The sequence below is a fragment of the Triticum dicoccoides genome, chromosome 7A (genome assembly GCF_002162155.2).
Source record: "Triticum dicoccoides isolate Atlit2015 ecotype Zavitan chromosome 7A, WEW_v2.0, whole genome shotgun sequence".
Classification (NCBI taxonomy): domain Eukaryota; kingdom Viridiplantae; phylum Streptophyta; class Magnoliopsida; order Poales; family Poaceae; genus Triticum; species Triticum dicoccoides.
Window position 1 is genome coordinate 122,536,548 of NC_041392.1, and position 17,805 is coordinate 122,554,352.

General features: G+C 47.3%; 1 protein-coding gene across 1 annotated transcript; it reads right to left on the reverse strand.

Moving 5' to 3' along the window:
- Positions 1–6,828: 6,828 nt before the first annotated feature.
- Positions 6,829–12,173, reverse strand: LOC119327915 (sucrose synthase 1-like). The gene is made up of 16 exons (XM_037600983.1): positions 12,021–12,173; positions 11,066–11,176; positions 10,614–10,734; positions 10,369–10,520; positions 10,087–10,279; positions 9,829–9,947; positions 9,527–9,743; positions 9,349–9,444; positions 9,070–9,243; positions 8,873–8,989; positions 8,623–8,789; positions 8,310–8,534; positions 7,839–8,157; positions 7,491–7,735; positions 7,267–7,405; positions 6,829–7,172 (listed from the first exon to the last, which is right to left on the reverse strand). The coding sequence occupies exons 2-16, from the start codon at positions 11,158–11,160 to the stop codon at positions 7,125–7,127; spliced, it is 2,427 nt and encodes an 808-aa protein (XP_037456880.1). The 5' UTR covers positions 11,161–11,176; positions 12,021–12,173; the 3' UTR covers positions 6,829–7,124.
- Positions 12,174–17,805: the final 5,632 nt, after the last annotated feature.

Consider the following 17,805-nt stretch of genomic DNA (forward strand, 5'->3'; position numbering starts at 1 on the left):
TAAATAGTAGGGTTATCAACATACAAGTTCATTGACATGTACATACAAATAAATGTTTTCCTTATAAATACAGAATTTAAGCAATCAATCAACAGACAAATGCTTTCCTTTATAAATGCTAATGAAAATCCAAACTGGATTTTTGACATTCCTTGGATTAACCCAACACTTTTCTTTTGAGAGAATTTCCCCCACACTACTTAATGGAAACATATAGTATATTTTGTTGCTAGGATCCTGCCTTGGAATGTTTACTTCATAGTTATACAATGGTGACATCCCAGCTGCATATTTTTGTAATTCATCATAAGTATTTTCACAAGAGGAAAATCTCTGGCCGGGTTAATTTTATGAGGCTGGACAATAGGCCTGCCTACAACATTTGCTTTATAAAATTTTGTACAAGGACAATATTTCAAGGACATGTTACTGTTTTTGAGACCATCCTTCTACAATTGTACAGTGAGTTATCTCTTAGCCTCCTAAATATGAAATTACATCCATTGCTACTAATTACATAAGCCAACTACAAATTTTAATATGCACACAGACACATTGATCAGCTTATCCAAACTATGATCATACTTGCATTTTCCATTTTCATGCACACAATCTGAACAACATAGTTAATATAAATACATATACTGGAAAACTTTCTAATTACAGGAAACCTACACAAAAGAATAATTAAGATGTACCAAAGCATTTTTTGGGATAATGCAGCAAAGCTCTTACACATATTAACATAATGCAGTAGTTAATTAGGTACAACTTTAACTATAAATGCATACATCTCCAACAAAATCTAAAATTTCATTACTTACCTAGACAAAAACAAATTATACTATAGATGAATCTTGTATCATCTAAATCAATTCATTGGCACATCAAAATTAATGCATTTCAAATCAAATATGTTTCCATCCAGTATCATTGAACCACAGATCAAATCAAATAATCATATATGTATGCAGCATTGAACTACAGATCTAATAATCATATATGGTCTATCTGACCTTAAATTTCCCCTTAAATAAGGTGTTCAACCTCATACTAATTAAAATCTAAAAGAAAAAATTCCACTACTAATCTAATAAGCATCTGGAAAAAAAAACATCTCTCAATCCGGCTACTTCTAACCTAATCTAATAATCATATGTGGTCCACCATTCTTGCACGAATCAAATACAGAAAAACCTTAATGCAGAGAAAACCCTACATCCAAAAAATCTAACCCAAGAAATTTCTGGCCAAAAACCCTAGAATCTAAAAACTACCAACTAAAAGGGATAAGCAGATACCTTCTGCTCCACCTGCTCCTCACCAGAGCCGGCCTCCACCTTCTCCACCTCGTGCGCCTCGCCAGAGCCCGCCTCCACCTTCTGCGCCTCGCCAGAGCCTGCCTCCACCTTCTACGCCTCGCCGGACATCGCTAGAGCGGGCGCATCTGGCTGGACTGCGCCGCTGCAGCCCACCCCCACCTTCTCCAGATCTGTAGCGGGGGGAGCACCGCGCTGGACGCTGGCACATCCCCTCACAAAGGTGCCCGCAGCGACCTGCCGCGCCTGCTCCACCAGATCTGCACCCCAATCAGGGCGCTCGCCTCCTGCGTCCGCCATGGCGATGGAGAGGATGTGGTTGGGGAGAGGGAGACGAGGAGGTTGGAGAGGAGAGGGAGTGGGGAGTGGAGAGAGGGAGACGATGCGGCGGGGAGGGGGGAATGGTGGGCGATGCGGCCGGAGGTGGTTGCCGTCCACATTTATATGATGGGACAGTTTTGGCAACTACCCGTGACACATGTTGCCCACGCGCGGGCGGCTGCACGCGTGAACGAAACGCGCCATATAAAAATATGTATATGGCCGGGCATACGATCTAACCGGGCCCGTACGGGCCTCGCAGGGCTCCTCGACGGCTATAAGCGGGGGCAACAAAGACAATCGTGCCCTTCGTTATGAACTGTTTTTGGTTCATCCTGACCGTCAATGTGTTTTTCCACCTCGCATTCAGCCCAGGGGAAGCACCGGAGCAGAAACAGTGTCCCGTCTTTTTGGCAGGGGAAATTTAACCTGGGCTATCTACAAGACGACATCAAACGGACCGCCCTGACTGCGCCTTGCGCGGCGCGCTTGGGCCGGGGACGACCAGGGATGACCCCGCCTCCGGGCTTGCCGCCGCTCTCCTCCCGGATGGATTTCAAAGCCCCGGACCACAGCAATCCTCGTATGCCCGGTTGGCGGTCGTGTCTCAAGCTCGACGGCAAGAACGATGTGTCAGGTACTCAGGCGCAACCACGCCGCACGACGAACTCCTATCGTGCTTCGTGCCTGTCGGCCGTGACACCAACAGTCCCTCCTTGGGCACAACCAACCGCAGCTTCACATGCCATGGTTTCGCCTTGTCCGTCCTGTCGCCGCCGGAGCGCGCATGCCAAATGTTCGACGAAATGCATAAGCTAACTGTAAGCTTTACTCCGTTAAATTTAGAGGATCGGATAGAACGGATCAAAAATTAGTAAAGTAAATATACTCTACTAAGATTTACTCGGCCGGATCCTTCTCTATTTTTTTAGGGGATCGGTTAGAGTTGACCTTAGCACCGTGAGATAAGCTTCGGCGAGAAAGCAGCATAAGATAAGCAGGCCCTCCAACACACACACAACAAAAGTGGCCGTCGGAAAAGCTTGGGCCTGTCTCTGAGGGTTGTTGCCGCGCTCGATGCCATCTGTCTCGTCAACCAGGCCACCTCTAGCGACGACGAAGGCACACAAAACAATGAGGACGGGAGACTCTGCCACCGGCGAGAGGCAGGGGATCCCAGTGGTGTGCTTGCCAGCGATGAAGACCGCGGCATGACCCAGATGCGAAGGATGCCAGTGGACGATCTATTCGCTGGCCCCAAGAACCTAGGTAACTAATTTATTTGATCTCTTTACCTCCCGGTTCGACCACCTCCGTTGCCATCTGCTTTAGTTTGTTGCCTTACCAACGAAACTTCGAATCGACTTGTGTGCTATGCCGATCCCCAAATGTCATGCCGCTTCTGTACATGAAGCTTTCTTTGAGTTCTTGCCTTCTTATACCGAATTGCATCTAAGATGTTGATCGCATTTGGTTTTGTCCTTACCAAGTGTTGCACTATTCTTCAGAGAAACTCCACAGTGCAGTACTTGTTGTGCCAAACTGCATTTAGAAGTGTCAGTTTTCTATGAAGCTTTGATCAAATAACCATGTTACCACGCATACGCACACACTCACCAGGTTCATTCATGATTAAAGGAGTGATCATCCAACTTCGAAGATGGACAGGGGAGTGAAAAGGACAACGAAACAATGCATTGAACTTTGATGAAAGATGAACACCATCGACAGGCGTTTATTCAAGGAAACAAATGCGGTTAGCAGGAACCCGCAAGCACTGCCCAAGACCTCGCTAATGTGCTGGAGACATCAAATTACACACCCTTGGTATCACAGATGCAGCGGTACAGCTCATCATTGCGAACACGGTTCATCTGAGCGGAGATCCAACGGATATGGCCCTTCAGTTTGTACTCCTCAATGAGTCGGGTTGTAAGTGAGATCTTGACTTAATAGGAATGATTGACTTTTTTCGGGAGCTCATTCGCAAAGAACTCCGATGTTAAGTGTGCTTGGCTTGGAGCAATTTAAGGATGATGACCAAGTAGAAACTTTTTCCGGGATGCACACGAGTGAGGATAAAGTGTGCAGAAAAGACTAGTGTTGGCTTGTAGGCCCAGTTTGGATCCCGCAAGCCGCCATGCATCGCTACCGCAAGACGCCACACACCGCTGCTGCAAGCCGTTGGGGCGCCAGTGATGCGAGTCGTCTCCGGAGTTGTAAGTCGTCACCCATCGCTACTGCAAGGCCGATGTTGTAAACTCACTGCTAGAGTTCTCCAACGGGACAACACCTGGTGATGCGAGGACACCATCCCATGCGTTGTTGCGAGCTTGTTCGGGTGTGCTGCAAGCGAGCTGGAGTTTGCCACGAGGTCACCATCGATGCTAGAATGGCGGCCGAGAGAATAGTGGGGCTTTGCTGCGAACCTATGGTGTGGTTGTTGCGAGCTTTGCCAAGCAGTGCCGTGAGTGAGCAAGAATTTGTTGTGCTGGGGAGGGGCTGAGGTGATGCTCTAACCAGCGGCCATGGCTTTTGCGACCACGGGCAACTAGTGTTGTGAGTTTAGGTGGCTAGTGCTACTACAGTGTGCCAAGCGTAGCCGACCAGGTGATGCGACAACGCTTCTATGGCATGGCTAGCAGTGTTGTGTGTGTGTGTTGCCACGGTTATGTTCGGACAATGGCGGCAATGCTTCCGCGGTAGTAATCGGTGCGGCAATGAGTGGAGCTGACGTGTTCCGCAACGGACGCTGCTCGAGCCAACGAGGAAAGCGTGTAGGAGGAAGATGCAGTGGGAAATACGTATGGCGAGAGAGACGATGGACGTTGTTGAGCAAACGGCTTACACGACCGCAATCAAGGGCAGATGTGGGGGTGATCTTTCCCTCGTACAGCCGGTTGGCGCCTAGCGCCGCCCTCCATTTTCTCCTTGCAAAAAAATCTCTTTACGGTGAACAAAGCAGCTTAAGATAAGCGGGCCGCCTGGGAATTTGGACGTTCACCCTCGGCCGCTGAGCACACGCCCCACACAGAGTGGTCATCAGAATGTGTCCTCCGCCTCAGCGCCTGCAGTGTCAAGTAAGGCAAACGGCGCTCACGTAGCCGCTTATTCGGGTCGGCCCAATAAATAGTTTCCTACCCCCGCTCGCTCGCTACTTGCATGCCTCCTTTTTGCTCCCTCCTCACTCTTCCCGGTTGATAGTCAACTGTTGACCATTCGATCATTGACTTAAAAAAATTCATGAAAAAGGAGAAAAAATAAAAATGTTTTTTTAATTTGAAACGAAAATCATGAAATTTGAAAAAAAATAACAGATCATGAATTTGGGAAAAGGTTCACAACTTTGAAAAAAAAGTTCAACTTTTTTTAAAGAAGTCCGAAATTTGGACAAAGTTCGACGATTATGAAACAAAGGCACGAACATGAAAAAAGTTCACAAATTTAAATAAGGTTCATGGATATTTTTCCAAGTTCATGGATTTTTAAAAATGATCATTGTTTAGCAAAAAATAGTTCACGAATTTTAAAGAAAATCATTAATTTTGGAAAAGGTTCATGAATAATTTAAAAAAGATCACAAATTTGAAAAATGTCCATGGATTTATAAGAAAGTTCGTGGATTTGGAGAAGCCCATGAATTAAAAAACGTTCATGCATTTAAAAACAAGAATAATAAAAAAGAAAGAAAAAGGAACCATAAAAATAAAATGGAAAAAAGAAACAGAAAATAAAAACCCGAATAAGAACCGTACAAAAAATAACAACAAAGACTTTAGTCCCAAACAAGTTGGGATAGACTAGAGGGGAAACCCATAAGATCTCGCAACCAAACCAATTCATGGCTGTGGCATATGGATAGTAAGCTTCCACGCACCTCTTGTCCATAGCTAACTTTGCTGATACTCCAACCGTCCAAAAAACCGAAAAAAGAAATAAACACCGAAAGCTTTCAGAATTTTCCCAAAACCTGGAGCTTTAGCGGGTGCTTCAGTTGGTGGGCCGGCCCGTTCTGTCTTGCCAATCTGGCCACCTATAGCGGCGATGAGGACGGGAGACGCCACCAGTAGCAGAGGTGCAGGCAAGGTTTCCTCCACACACAAAAAAAAGGTGCAGGCAAGGAACCCAATCGGTGTGCGCGCCGGCGGCGGCACGGCCCGGAGGCGCCGGAGGCGAGTGTGCGATTTATCCGCTGGACACGGAAACCCTAGGTAACTGACTAACTTTCTCTTCAGCGGCATCTCTTTACATCCCGATCCTCCTATCTCCATCGCCATCAGATTTTGCAGGCTATGAGTGGATTACCAACGGAAATTGAATTGACTGTGATCAACGCCAATCGCCAAAAAAAAAAAAATTTATGCCCTCACCTCCTTTTTTTTATGAAGGACGTTTTTATTAACTTAAAATGTTGCCCTCACCTCCTTTTGACAAAGAAAATATATATCAATATCACGAAGATACTAATTACACCCGAATTCTGTACGAACAAGATGTCCAAAGGCATAAAGATACACAACCAAAAAAATTAAAAAGACAGAAAAGAAAATTTGTGCCACGTTGATGAATCACTAGCATTAGCAACCCTCTAACCATCATCGAAGACAACACTCGAAATACAAAAAGGGTTTTCCAAAAGCAACGTCTTCAAAAAGAAAACAATGCACAAGCATTGTCGTTTGCTCGATTGAAGATCTTGGGTTTTCACCCTGAGAAAAGTCTGAGTTCACCCAAAAACAATGCCTTGAAAAAAGGCCATTGCCATTTTATAACCAATACAAGCCAGATCTTGAGTTTTGCTCCATCGAGACTCGGTACTCGACGAGCACCATGAAGTTTTCTTTGAGTTCTCCATCTGACATCGACCACAATTCCAAAGGCTGTGTGTCACTTGGTTGTGTCCATGCCAAGAGCTGCTTTATGCTTAAGAGAAACCCTACTCAGGAGCACTTACTATCCCAAATTGCATTAAGGTACTCCCTCCATCCCATAATATAAAAGCGTTTTTGACACTACAAAGTAGTATTTAGTTTCCGGAGAACTTTGATCACATAACCAATGTTACAGTGCATAGGTTGTTGGCATTTGGTTTTGTCCTTGCCAAGACCGGCACTATTCTTCAGAAAAACTCCACAGTGCAGCACACATCAGTGAAGCTTTGACCAAAACCACACACACACCAGGTTCATTCATGACAAAAGGGGTGATCAAATAATTTTGAAAGACAGAGAAATGAGACAGACAACGAAACATTGCATTGAACTCTGATGAAAGATGGAACACCATGGGCAGGCGTTTATTCCAGGCAACAAATGCGGCTGGCATGAACCAGCGAGCACTGCCCAGGACCTCACAAATGTGCCGAGACAACAAATTAACACACTCCACGACCAGACCAAATGAAAACTACGGCAGACAAATCATAACGCAGCCGACACTTCACCCTCCCGCTGAATGCGCCTCTTCATGCCCCATTGCACCGGGCTAGTTGTCGGAGTTCTCGCCGTCAACCGCCAATGGAACTGCAGCAGCCTGGATTCAAGAGAACATACAAATCGTAAGTGAGTGCTGAAGTGGACATAGATATATGTTGCCTTTGTTTCTATTTGACGGTCAGATAACTTACCAGGCTGCGGTACTTCAGGGCGTAGAACATCTCAAGGTAACGGCGAGTCTCACGCCTCTCTAGGTTGCTCACGTACTTCCAGAATCCATACACACCGGTCAGGGTCATCAGCCTCTCTGAGTACAGCTTCCAGGTGTACCTGATCATTCAAAAATTGTAGGATAAATATTTGTTCAGGGACAGAACTTAGAACTATCTGGCAGGACAAATATTAGAATCCGTACTTCTCATAAATTCTCTTCAGGCCTCCTTCAGACATTTTGTCCCAGTAGCTTGGATCCTCGCTGCACTTCTCAAAGAAGTTGACCAAGATATCTGCGGCCTTGTCACTGTGGTAAGGATCAATGTGCAGACCAGACACCCCATTCACAATGATTTCAGCAGGGCCACCGTGGCATGTCGCAATTGTCGGCAGACCACATGTCATGGCCTCAATGACAGTAAGGCCAAAAGCTTCATAGAATGCAGGCTAGAAACAATTGAAACAAGAGTTTAGTCCGGTACAAACCCAAGGCTGTTTATTTTTTCCAAATGTTGATCACAGAAGAATATGGAGTGACATGGTGGTATACCTGCACAAATGCTCCCTTGGTGTCACAGATGTAGCGGTACAGCTCACCATTGCGAACACGGTTCATCTGAGCAGAGATCCAACGGATATGGCCCTTCAGCTTGTACTCCTCAATGAGACTGTACATCCTCTTGAACTCAGCCTGCTCCTCCCTATCCTTGGACTCCTTGCCATGGTCGCCAGCAACAATCACAAGGTTCGCCAAATCCTTCAGATGTGCATTCTTGCCGTACATCTCAACCAAGCCAGTCATGTTCTTCACACGGTCAAGACGAGCCATTGAAAAGATGATTGGCTTGTTCCTGTCCTTCAACACAAATCTGTAGAAAACAGATTTAAAATGGTTATACTTGAATGGAAGAGCATGTACACCATACAGCAGAACATAAGCAATTGTTCAAAAAATTGAAGGCACTACTGTAAACCAGGTGAAATGCGCTAGTTATTACATCACATAGAGGTGAGTACTCACTTGTGTTCATCGTTCTCAACATCGCTGTACAGGAGCTCCTCAATTTCAGAGTGGAAGGCGGTGAGCCTCTTGTCAGTCTCAGTGTATGGGAAGTAGACAGTCATGTCTGCTCCAGGAGAGACGATGTTGAACTTAGGATCAAACACGTCAATCCCATGGACAACCCGGTACAGATCAGGGAGGGTGAAAGCAATGTGAGACTCGTATTGGCCCACGCTATCCTTGCTGCAAAAACAAAAGAGGGAAGCATCAGATAAACGTCCTGGTACTGTCACAGCCAACAATGTTTCTACTGAAAATATAGAGATGTTACCTTCCGGCAATTTCCTGGAATGTGCTGGTGATGATGAAATCAGTGTGGTTCATGGCAATCAGGTCAGCTGTGAACTGGCATGAAAAGTGATACTGGCTGTCGAATTTGTCCAAGTAGATGTCTGAGTTGGGGTACTTGGTTTTCTCCAAGGCATGGGCAATGGTGCACTGTATTCATGTACAAGAGAAATCATAAGTAATTTAGCTAATCAAAAATACAAGACTGATGTATACAGTACAACAAAACCGACCTGGGTAACTCCCAATTTATGGGCAAGCAGAGTGGCCACAAGGTTACCATCACTGTAGTTGCCAATGATCAAATCAGGCTTGGTCTGCATTTCTCTCATGAGTTCGTTTGCAACATCCTGTGATTAAACATGCATGATCTCAGAATACAGATACTATGTTTTAGCTCTGTAGAACGCTATTCGAATAAAGCGTTTACCTCGGTGTATGTCTCCAGGTATGGCCAGACATCAAAACGCGAGATCCACTTACGGAGGATCCCATTCTCAGTTCTGAATGGAACACGGAGAATGTCAGTGTGCTCAGTTCCAATGACCTTCTCCAGCCGCTGGCCACATGTGGTTCCAACAGCATCAGGCAACAACCTGGTTACCTGCATCAAATAAAATTGGTGGGCACATTTACCCAGTTAGTCACAACACACTGACAAACAAGGTCTTAGAAATTGCAACATCCAACATTGTTATCTCAAACATACAATGAGGATCTTGGGAGTTATATCAAGGCCTTGCTGCTTAATCCTCAGAAGCATCTCATTCTCCAAAGCACGGACTTGATCCAAGATGTACACAACCTGTTAAACAATATCCTGTCAGATCAGAACTAGGAAGCCTGAAAAAACTAGCTAACAGAAAATTGCTTCCAAGCAGCTTTACCTGGCCACCGGTATCAGGGTATCCCAACACATTGGATTGAGCAAAGTATCCATGGGGAGACAGGATGACAACATTGAACATCATTGGAATGGTTCCAAGGAACTTCTCCAAGCTGGCCGGATCAGGGGCCTCAAGAAGGTCCAGAAGCAAATGGATGGTGTCGTGTACACGCTTTGCGGTGTCACCCCAACCCTTCTCCAAGCCAAGCTCTTGGAACCTGCACCTCAAAACCGTGAGCAGCTATTCCATTTGCAGTAGTTTAACCTTAGCTACATGGTAAAGTCAAGTTGCATAGAAATAACCTGTGGTTGAATTCAGAGCTGGGAGTGTCTTCAGGAATGCTGACTAGATACTCTTCTGCCTTCCTAAGGGCTGACTGGAGACCGCGAAGGCTCTGAATTCTGTCGTTCAACATCATTGTCTGTAATTGAAAATGACATTTCATTATCGAGAGGGCATGGATCAAATCATTACGCGGTTCTTTGTAGGATGTCAGGTTCACAAGTGATTTATGAATTCAAGCATTCCAGATTGGTAGGTTCCACGTATCGGAAGCTTACCGTGCCCTTGTAGTTATGGGCTTTCAGGAAGTTGAGCAGAGGGTAGAGGCTCTCCTTGTCCTGGAACAACTTGGAAGACAGGTGACGGTTAAGGAACTGCACCCCGTTTCCGATGGACTTGGACATGGAAGGGCGCGGGAAGGAGGCATTGAAAGGCTCAAAATCAAGCTCAAGCACAAACTTGCTGCTGGCACTGTTGTCAAGAAAAAGGCACAAGGTTATTCACTACAAGTAGAATGTACAATTCACCGACAGCTGCTAATATTTCATCCTGAAACTTACTGCTCATCGACAAGCTGTTCCTTGAATGCCAAGTACTCAGAAACAGTGAGCTCTTCAACAGCGAGCTCACTAACATTCACCCGAATGTAGTCCCAGACACCAGGCCTGGGCCTGATGGCAAGTGCAACCCATGGGGGCAGCACAATTGCTTCCTGCATTTACATCAAGGAAGAGAATTAGAACGCCTTGAATATAAATTTCAACTGGCAGGCACTTGAGCAGGAAAGTCGACGATGTTATGTTACCTGAGCAGCTCGGAGGATGTCTTCAAAGGGCGCATACTTCTCCTTGTCGGATTCAAACAGTTCGTCAAACTCAGCAAGCATCTGGTGGCGCTGGAGCATGCCTTTGCCCTGGTGAACATACCTGCAAAGAGTGGTATTTTTTCAGGAAAAGAGAAGAGTGATGCACCTCATATTTCTTCCTACAGCTGAACTATGTGAGCAGCACTACCCTGTCTACCAGATTATACAGAAGTCTAGTCTAGCTAAGAACATGTAACATTTCAACATGATCCAAATTCCTCTAGTCTTCACTATGATGTGCCAAAGATATGCATGCATCACCTTCTAATGTTGATTTTGATGCGCTAAAAACTAATTAAAGATGAGAATGAAACTTGCACCATGTCAACATGATTTGGATCCATAACAGAGGTTAGTTTCACATACAGGTAGACATGTTTTGAGATCCTCACCTGGAGAAGAGTGCAATGAGCTCATTGGGGTGGGAGGAGAAGGTGGCACCAAGGCGCTCCCTGAGGCTGTGGAGGCGAGTCAGCTTGGCAGCCATGGCTCAGGACACAAAACTGCAGAGCAAGGTAAAGATCAGCATTCAGCCTTGGAGAATCAAAACATTTACTGTACTTGCCAAGAACCAAAGTCAACAGCCACTAGGATATCAACACTAGTATTATTACAGAAGCACGCAAAAAAAATATACTACTGGAAATCAAGACTAATCAGAGGTGGTGAAACATTTACCAAGACTGGTAAAATCTCACAGATCGAAGAAATCAAAGTAACGCAAAGGTAAAGCGAGCATTAATCTTGCACCAAACTTAACCAAGTACCGATTCCATACCAAACCAGTCGTTCTCTGAAGATGTTTCTACAGAGAAAAAAAAGGGGGCAAACTTGAGCAAGCGCGTTCACTGATTTCTTCCAGATCATTGATGCCATTAAGGCCGCAAAAACGGCAGCAAAAAACCCCATACACATTTCTCAGGCAAGATCCCAGGCTAACCAAAAACTTGTACTTGACCAAGAATCTCCTTAAGAGAGCTCTGACTAAAAATTTCTAACTGGCCCAGGGTAAAAATTTGGGGAAAAGAAGAGGAGGAGTCCGCTCATTAACCAGGCGGGGAATCTAGGAGGGATTCGGAGCAGAGAAGCCGAGAAACGCGTCAGCAAGAAGCCGCGCGGGATTGAGGTGACGCCCCACCAAACACGAACCGCAAGAAGTGCAAGAAACCCCCGAGAAAAGCAGCGGGGCAAGAAACTACTGGCGATCAAAGTGAACGGCTACCCGGAGCCGCAAAGGCCAAGATTTCCGGCGAGATTGGCTAAGAATCCAAGCAAAACACCACCCAAGACGAGCGCACGGGGGGATGGAAAGAACTGTGCTGACACCAGAGGCAGAGGCATACGTACCCAGTGGGGGTGCAGGGGAGGGAGCAGGGGAGAGAGGCCAAACGGAGGAGGTTTTCTCCAAGATCCAGGAGGACAAATAAATAGGCAAAACCCAAACCCAAACCCCCAGTGGTAGTGGTGAGAGCATTGGAGGGACAGGTGGTGGCATTGGACTATTGGTGTTGGTAGGCCCGCCTCAACTCTCAAGCTGACATGACATAATGGATAACACCGAACCGAATTATTCTTCTGCCAAATTTAAAAATATTACCAGCAGCACCTGTCTAATGGTGTCACTAACTACGCAAGGATCCAACTAGCATATACTGTGCCGTCTACTGGCTGCTTTTCCCTAAAGTGCCAAGCTTTTTTTCTGGAGAGAGCATAAACTGCAGGTCGATCGATTTGGACGGGCGCAGTGGATGGGTTCTGATTTTCAACCGATGCAAATATCAAATTGGATGGATTAGGTGGGGAACAGGGGAAAAGTTTGGGGATTTGACGGCGACGCGCCTAATGTACTGTAGCTCGCACTCACCGGCACACGCAATGAGATTGTCGTAGAAGAAAAGCAAAAAAAGCAAGGTGATTTCTTGAGCCAGCACTAACGAGTGGGGCCCTGCCGCAACAACACAAATCCACAATCTAGAAGCTTGGTCTGCACTCCAGAGGCCAACGGGCATCCGAGGGAGGGAGAGAGAGAGCGTAAAGGGCATGTGCCGAAACGATGGGGAAACACCAAGGAGGTTGCCAAGTGGCTGGCAATTCTTTGGTGCTGTTAAGCAAGAAGATTTTCTCTATGGCATCACAAACGACAGAGCATAACCAAAAGCTGGCAGGAATAATCTTTTCTGTAGCAGAAAAAGCAGCGGTTCTTGTTCTTGCGAGAGGAGAAACGGGATCGTAATGCCCGTCCGGACAGCGAGGTCGCGTCGACGGCGCCGGGACAGCCCTACGTTCCGAACAAGAAGAGCGGAGGGCATCGCATCGCATCGCATCTCTTTCGTTTGCTAGGAAAAAACAAACAAGATGCCAAGGCGAAAGTGTCTTTTGCTTGGATAATTATAATTAAAATGACACCCCGAACCAAACCGAACAGCGCTTACAATACAAACTCTATTAACGGCCGGCATTGCACGGAGCAGATAAAACCGTGGAGATAACCAAGGCACATTACCTTTGCAGCAGGAACACCACGAGCTCGACGAACGGGGGAACGAACAATGGAATGGCTTGTGTGACAGATGGATGACGGGGACGGGAATGTGGTGAGGTGTGGATCGCAGGTTGCAGGAGGGGGGACGTTTTATAGTGCCCGGGAAGAAATTAATCCTGGCCTGCGCAGCAAGCCAAGCCGTGGTCGAGGGGCCGTGGTTTTGGATCAGGACGGGTTTAATTGCATTCCGTGTTTTCCTTTCCCATGGGCGCCGCCGACCCGACCCAAGGATGGGATGGATGGAAAATCCCGTGGTAACGGATCCAAAACCGCGGGGGCGGCTTCCGGTTTTCGCACGATCCCCGCCTCGTTTCTCGGTTACCCCGAGAGTGGCCGTGACTTTTCGTTCCTTGCAGGGTCGACGAGCGCGACTGGGTAGCGGCGGGGCTTTCTGTTTATCTTTTCTTTTCTTTTTTTCTTTTTTTTGAAGGGATCTTTTCTTTTCTTTGGGGGCAAGAAAGAAGAGAAAAGTCGCTTTCGTTCTCTCGTTCGCTCGTTCGCGGCTGTTTCTTTCCGCGAGAGCTGCTGCTGCGCAGCTGCGGGTGGCGCGGCGTGCCTGTTTCTGTTTGTGCGCATGCATGGACCGGACTGGACGGCGCGCGGACGCAGCAGCGCGGGCCAGACCGTCTGGATTTCGTGCGTGCGACGCGGCAGGTGAACGTTGCTTCTCTCTTCGAAATAACCCGTGAGCAGCTATAGGTAGGAGTACGTGCTTCTGGACCGTTCCACCCGATTTTTTTGGTTTCTCATTCAAGTCCGGTCAGAGATGCACAAGGTTGGTGCGGCGTGTGCCCCGTCGTTTTGGTATACAACTGTACAAGTGCACAAGTGTATAGTTTCCGCCAAAAAAAATGAACAGGTGTGCGACCGCACAATGGTACCACGCTCTTTCTTTCTTTTTTCATCTACTACCTCTATAAAAACACGAGAGGGCGGAGAACCAATTCATCTGATCCGTCCAATGCTATTATCTTACGCTCCAGAACGCTGCAATGTTTAACGCTAAACACAATTTTTTTACTAAATTACACCCTTTGCCACTGCATGCCCTCCCTTCCCTCACCCGCCCTGATCCAGCGGTTCCAACCCCCACCTCCCCAGCGCACTCCCCGCGCCACGCCGCCACAGGCGACATCTCGCGCATCTCCTTCCGCGAGCCAACAGAAGACGCGATGCTGCCGCATACCCTTGCTTTTAGTAGTACCACCACCATTCCTCAAAAAAAAAGTAGTACCACCACCATCGCCCCGGCCCTCCGCCTCTGCCTCCCTATCTCGCCCCCGGCCGCAGCAGCCTCATCATCGTCCCCCTTCGCCATCGGACGCAATTCCCTCCGTCGTCGCCGCCTGAAAGGATCGATATGGTTGACTAGAGGGGGGGGGTGAATAGGCAACTAACAATTTTAGCTTTTCTTTAACAATTTAAATTTTGCATCAAAGTAGGTTGTCTAGATATGCAACTAGATGAGCAACCTATATGATGCAATTAGGAGAGGAACACAAGCAAGCAAGAGATAAGAAACAAATAAGCTTGCTCAAATAAAGGTACGAGATAACCAAGAGTGAAGACGGTGGAGACGAGGATGTGTTGCCGAAGTTCCTTCCCTTTGAAAGGAAGTACGTCTTCGTTGGAGCGGTGTGGAGACACAATGCTCCCCAAGAAGCCACTAGGGCCACCGTATTCTCCTCACGCCCTCACACAATGCGAGATGTCGTGATTCCACTATTGGTGCCCTTGAAGGCGGCGACCGAACCTTTACAAACAAGGTTGGGGCTCTCTCCACAACTTAATTGGAGGCTCCCAACAAAACCACGAAGCTTCACCACAATGGAATATGGCTCCGAGGTGACCTCAACCGTTTAGGGTGCTCAAACACCCAAGAGTAACAAAATCCACGCAAGAAAGTATGGGGAAAGCAAAAATCCTTTGGTGAAAGTGTAGATCTAGGTCTCCTCCTTCAATCCCTAGCAAATCAACAAGTTTGAGTGGCTAGAGAAAGAGATCGGGCAAGAGAGCTTGAGGTGCATTAATGGTGGAGTGGGAGAGGTCAAAGGTGAGAGTGGTAGGTGGGAGAAGCTCTCTTAAATACCAATCCTCTAAATCCAGCCGTTGCTGCGCTTTCATCCCCGCAGCGGTACAACCGGTCCTTGTCCCGGTACAACCGGGACTCACGGTGTAGCTGCAGAACCCTACCAGGCGGTACAACCGGGCCACTAGGCGGTGGTACCGGTTTAAGAGAATGACCGAACCAACCGCCCAGCCACCGCACAACTACCGCCTCAAAACAGAGACGAGACCGGTACTTGAGCGGTGCAAGACCGGAACAACCGCATGGCCTTGAGCTCTTGGGCGGCGAAGTTCTGAGCGGAAGAACCGCTCAGACCACCGGTGGTACCGGTCAACGAGGATCGACCGGATCAACCGGGCCACCACCGCACAACTACCGCCTCGGAACAGAGACGAGACCGGTACTTGAGCGGTGCATGGCCGGAACCACCGTCCTAGCCTTTGTTGAGCAAGGAGGCGGTACCACCGCCCGGAGGCAGCGGTACAACCGCACGGTCAAAGTAGGAGAGCGTCAAGGTCCAGTGGTACAACCGCTCCAGGGAGCGGTACAACCGCTGGGAAGAGCAGAAACACGAAGGAAAGACAAGGGGATCTCTCTCTCACAACTGAGGAAGACAAAGGAGGGGTGAGGAAAGTGTACGTGAACTGATTCCCCCAGAGCTTCCTAATGAGGATTCCCTCTTGATAGTAGGGGAACTCTACGACTAAAGAAAATAAAAGCATAGAGGACACGTCTTCGATCTTTTCCTACGAGAGGCAATAGCAATCCGATGTAAGCCTAAGCATCGAGAACCTAAAACATATAGCACACGATTAGACCACAAAGGGTTGTCATCATCATCCAAAACATAAAGTAGGGAAATGCCCTTTCAATCTCCCCCTTTTTGGTGGATGATGACAACAACACGATTTGCAAGATACAAGTCAAAGAATTCTAGACGGAACTCCCCCTGAATGTGTGCCCCAATAGGAACTAGCTGTTAGAAAGCATGGGCACACTTACAGGACTAGACTCCCCCTAGATTTTATAGACTCACCACCCTGAGCACAAAAAGGAGAGACAATATAATACTTAGAGTGCAATAATAACCAAAATGACCGATGAACGAAAAGGTAAGAGGAGTAACATAAGTCTCACACACAGCAAGGAACGAAATAAGTCCACGAACAAAGACCGACACTAAAACACGAGAAAAAGGGAAAAACCCATGCAAATCCCCAAGACCTATAGAACCCTCTCCCCCTTTGGCATCAAAACACCAAAAAGGAAAAGAGCGAAGCTAGCGTCCCAAAGCTCAGGCGTCCTCCTCTGACTCCTCGGTCGCATCTGGATCCTCATCATCAGAGTCGTCATTGTCGTCGTGATCGGATTCTTCCATGGCATTGTCAGCTGCTGCAAACGAGGAGGATGGCTGGGGAGGGGCTTCATCATCAGTCCAGGTGCTATGGGTGGAAATCCAACGCTCCTCTGAGGTGATGCTCTTCTCAGAGCCACTCTGAACCGGCATGTTGAGGTGCTTCATCATTGCAATTTGGCGACGTCGTGCAAGCTTCTCATTGACATGTGCCTCATACATCTTCTTCTGGATGTCAGCCTGGAGACAAAAGGTCTTCTTCACCTTGGCAGTGAGTTTGGCCACCCACGAAGGCTTGGCCCCTGGCTCCAGCTCAAAGTCCTCATCGTCAGAAGTAGCATAGACATCCTCAGGAGCATTTTCAGGGAAGCGAGGCTCAGCATGCTTCTTCTTCTTAAGGAGCTTGACCACATGAACAGTGAGGTTGTCTGGAGACGTGAGGAGCTCTCCAGGACGACGAACAGCCCACACAGAGTTCAGAAAGCACATGACAAACGGGGCATAGATTGGGACTTTACGGTAGATGACCATGTTGTACATCTCATGCCACATCCAATTTGACACATCAAACGTTGCTCCTGTCCCCACCATGGTCTTCATAGAAACCATCAAATCAACCAGATAACCATGAATCTCATCTTGATTGCCCACCTTGGGTAAGAGCACATTGCGGAACACTCGATGCATGATGTCATAGACCTTCTTCAAATCCTTGGATTCTCCAATAATCCCACAGCCCCGAATGTACAGAGGGGCAAGCTTCTCCTTAAGCATGGACTCAGGAAAGTCATGAGGACGAATGCCACCCCTTCCTTCCAGACCGGTATCCTCGTACCCAATAGCATTGCAGAATGCCCTCCAGGGAACGTGAAACAGTTCATCGCGACACATGAAGGTGAGAGTGCGCGCATCATCTTCCCCAAAATGAACCGTGGCATAGAACTGATGGATGAGTTGAACATCAAAGTCACAGTTGACTGACATGAGCTTGATAAGATCAAACTCCTCGCAGAGAGCCAACACCTCACCAAAATACTCCATGTTGTTCCTCCAATGGTCAAGATCAATTGTCCACTGCTTGGCATATCTGTTCTTGTTGTGCTCAAAGAGTTCATGAACAATCTGCACTTGCATCTCATTCCAAAACTGAACGGTGGTCCAGCGGGGA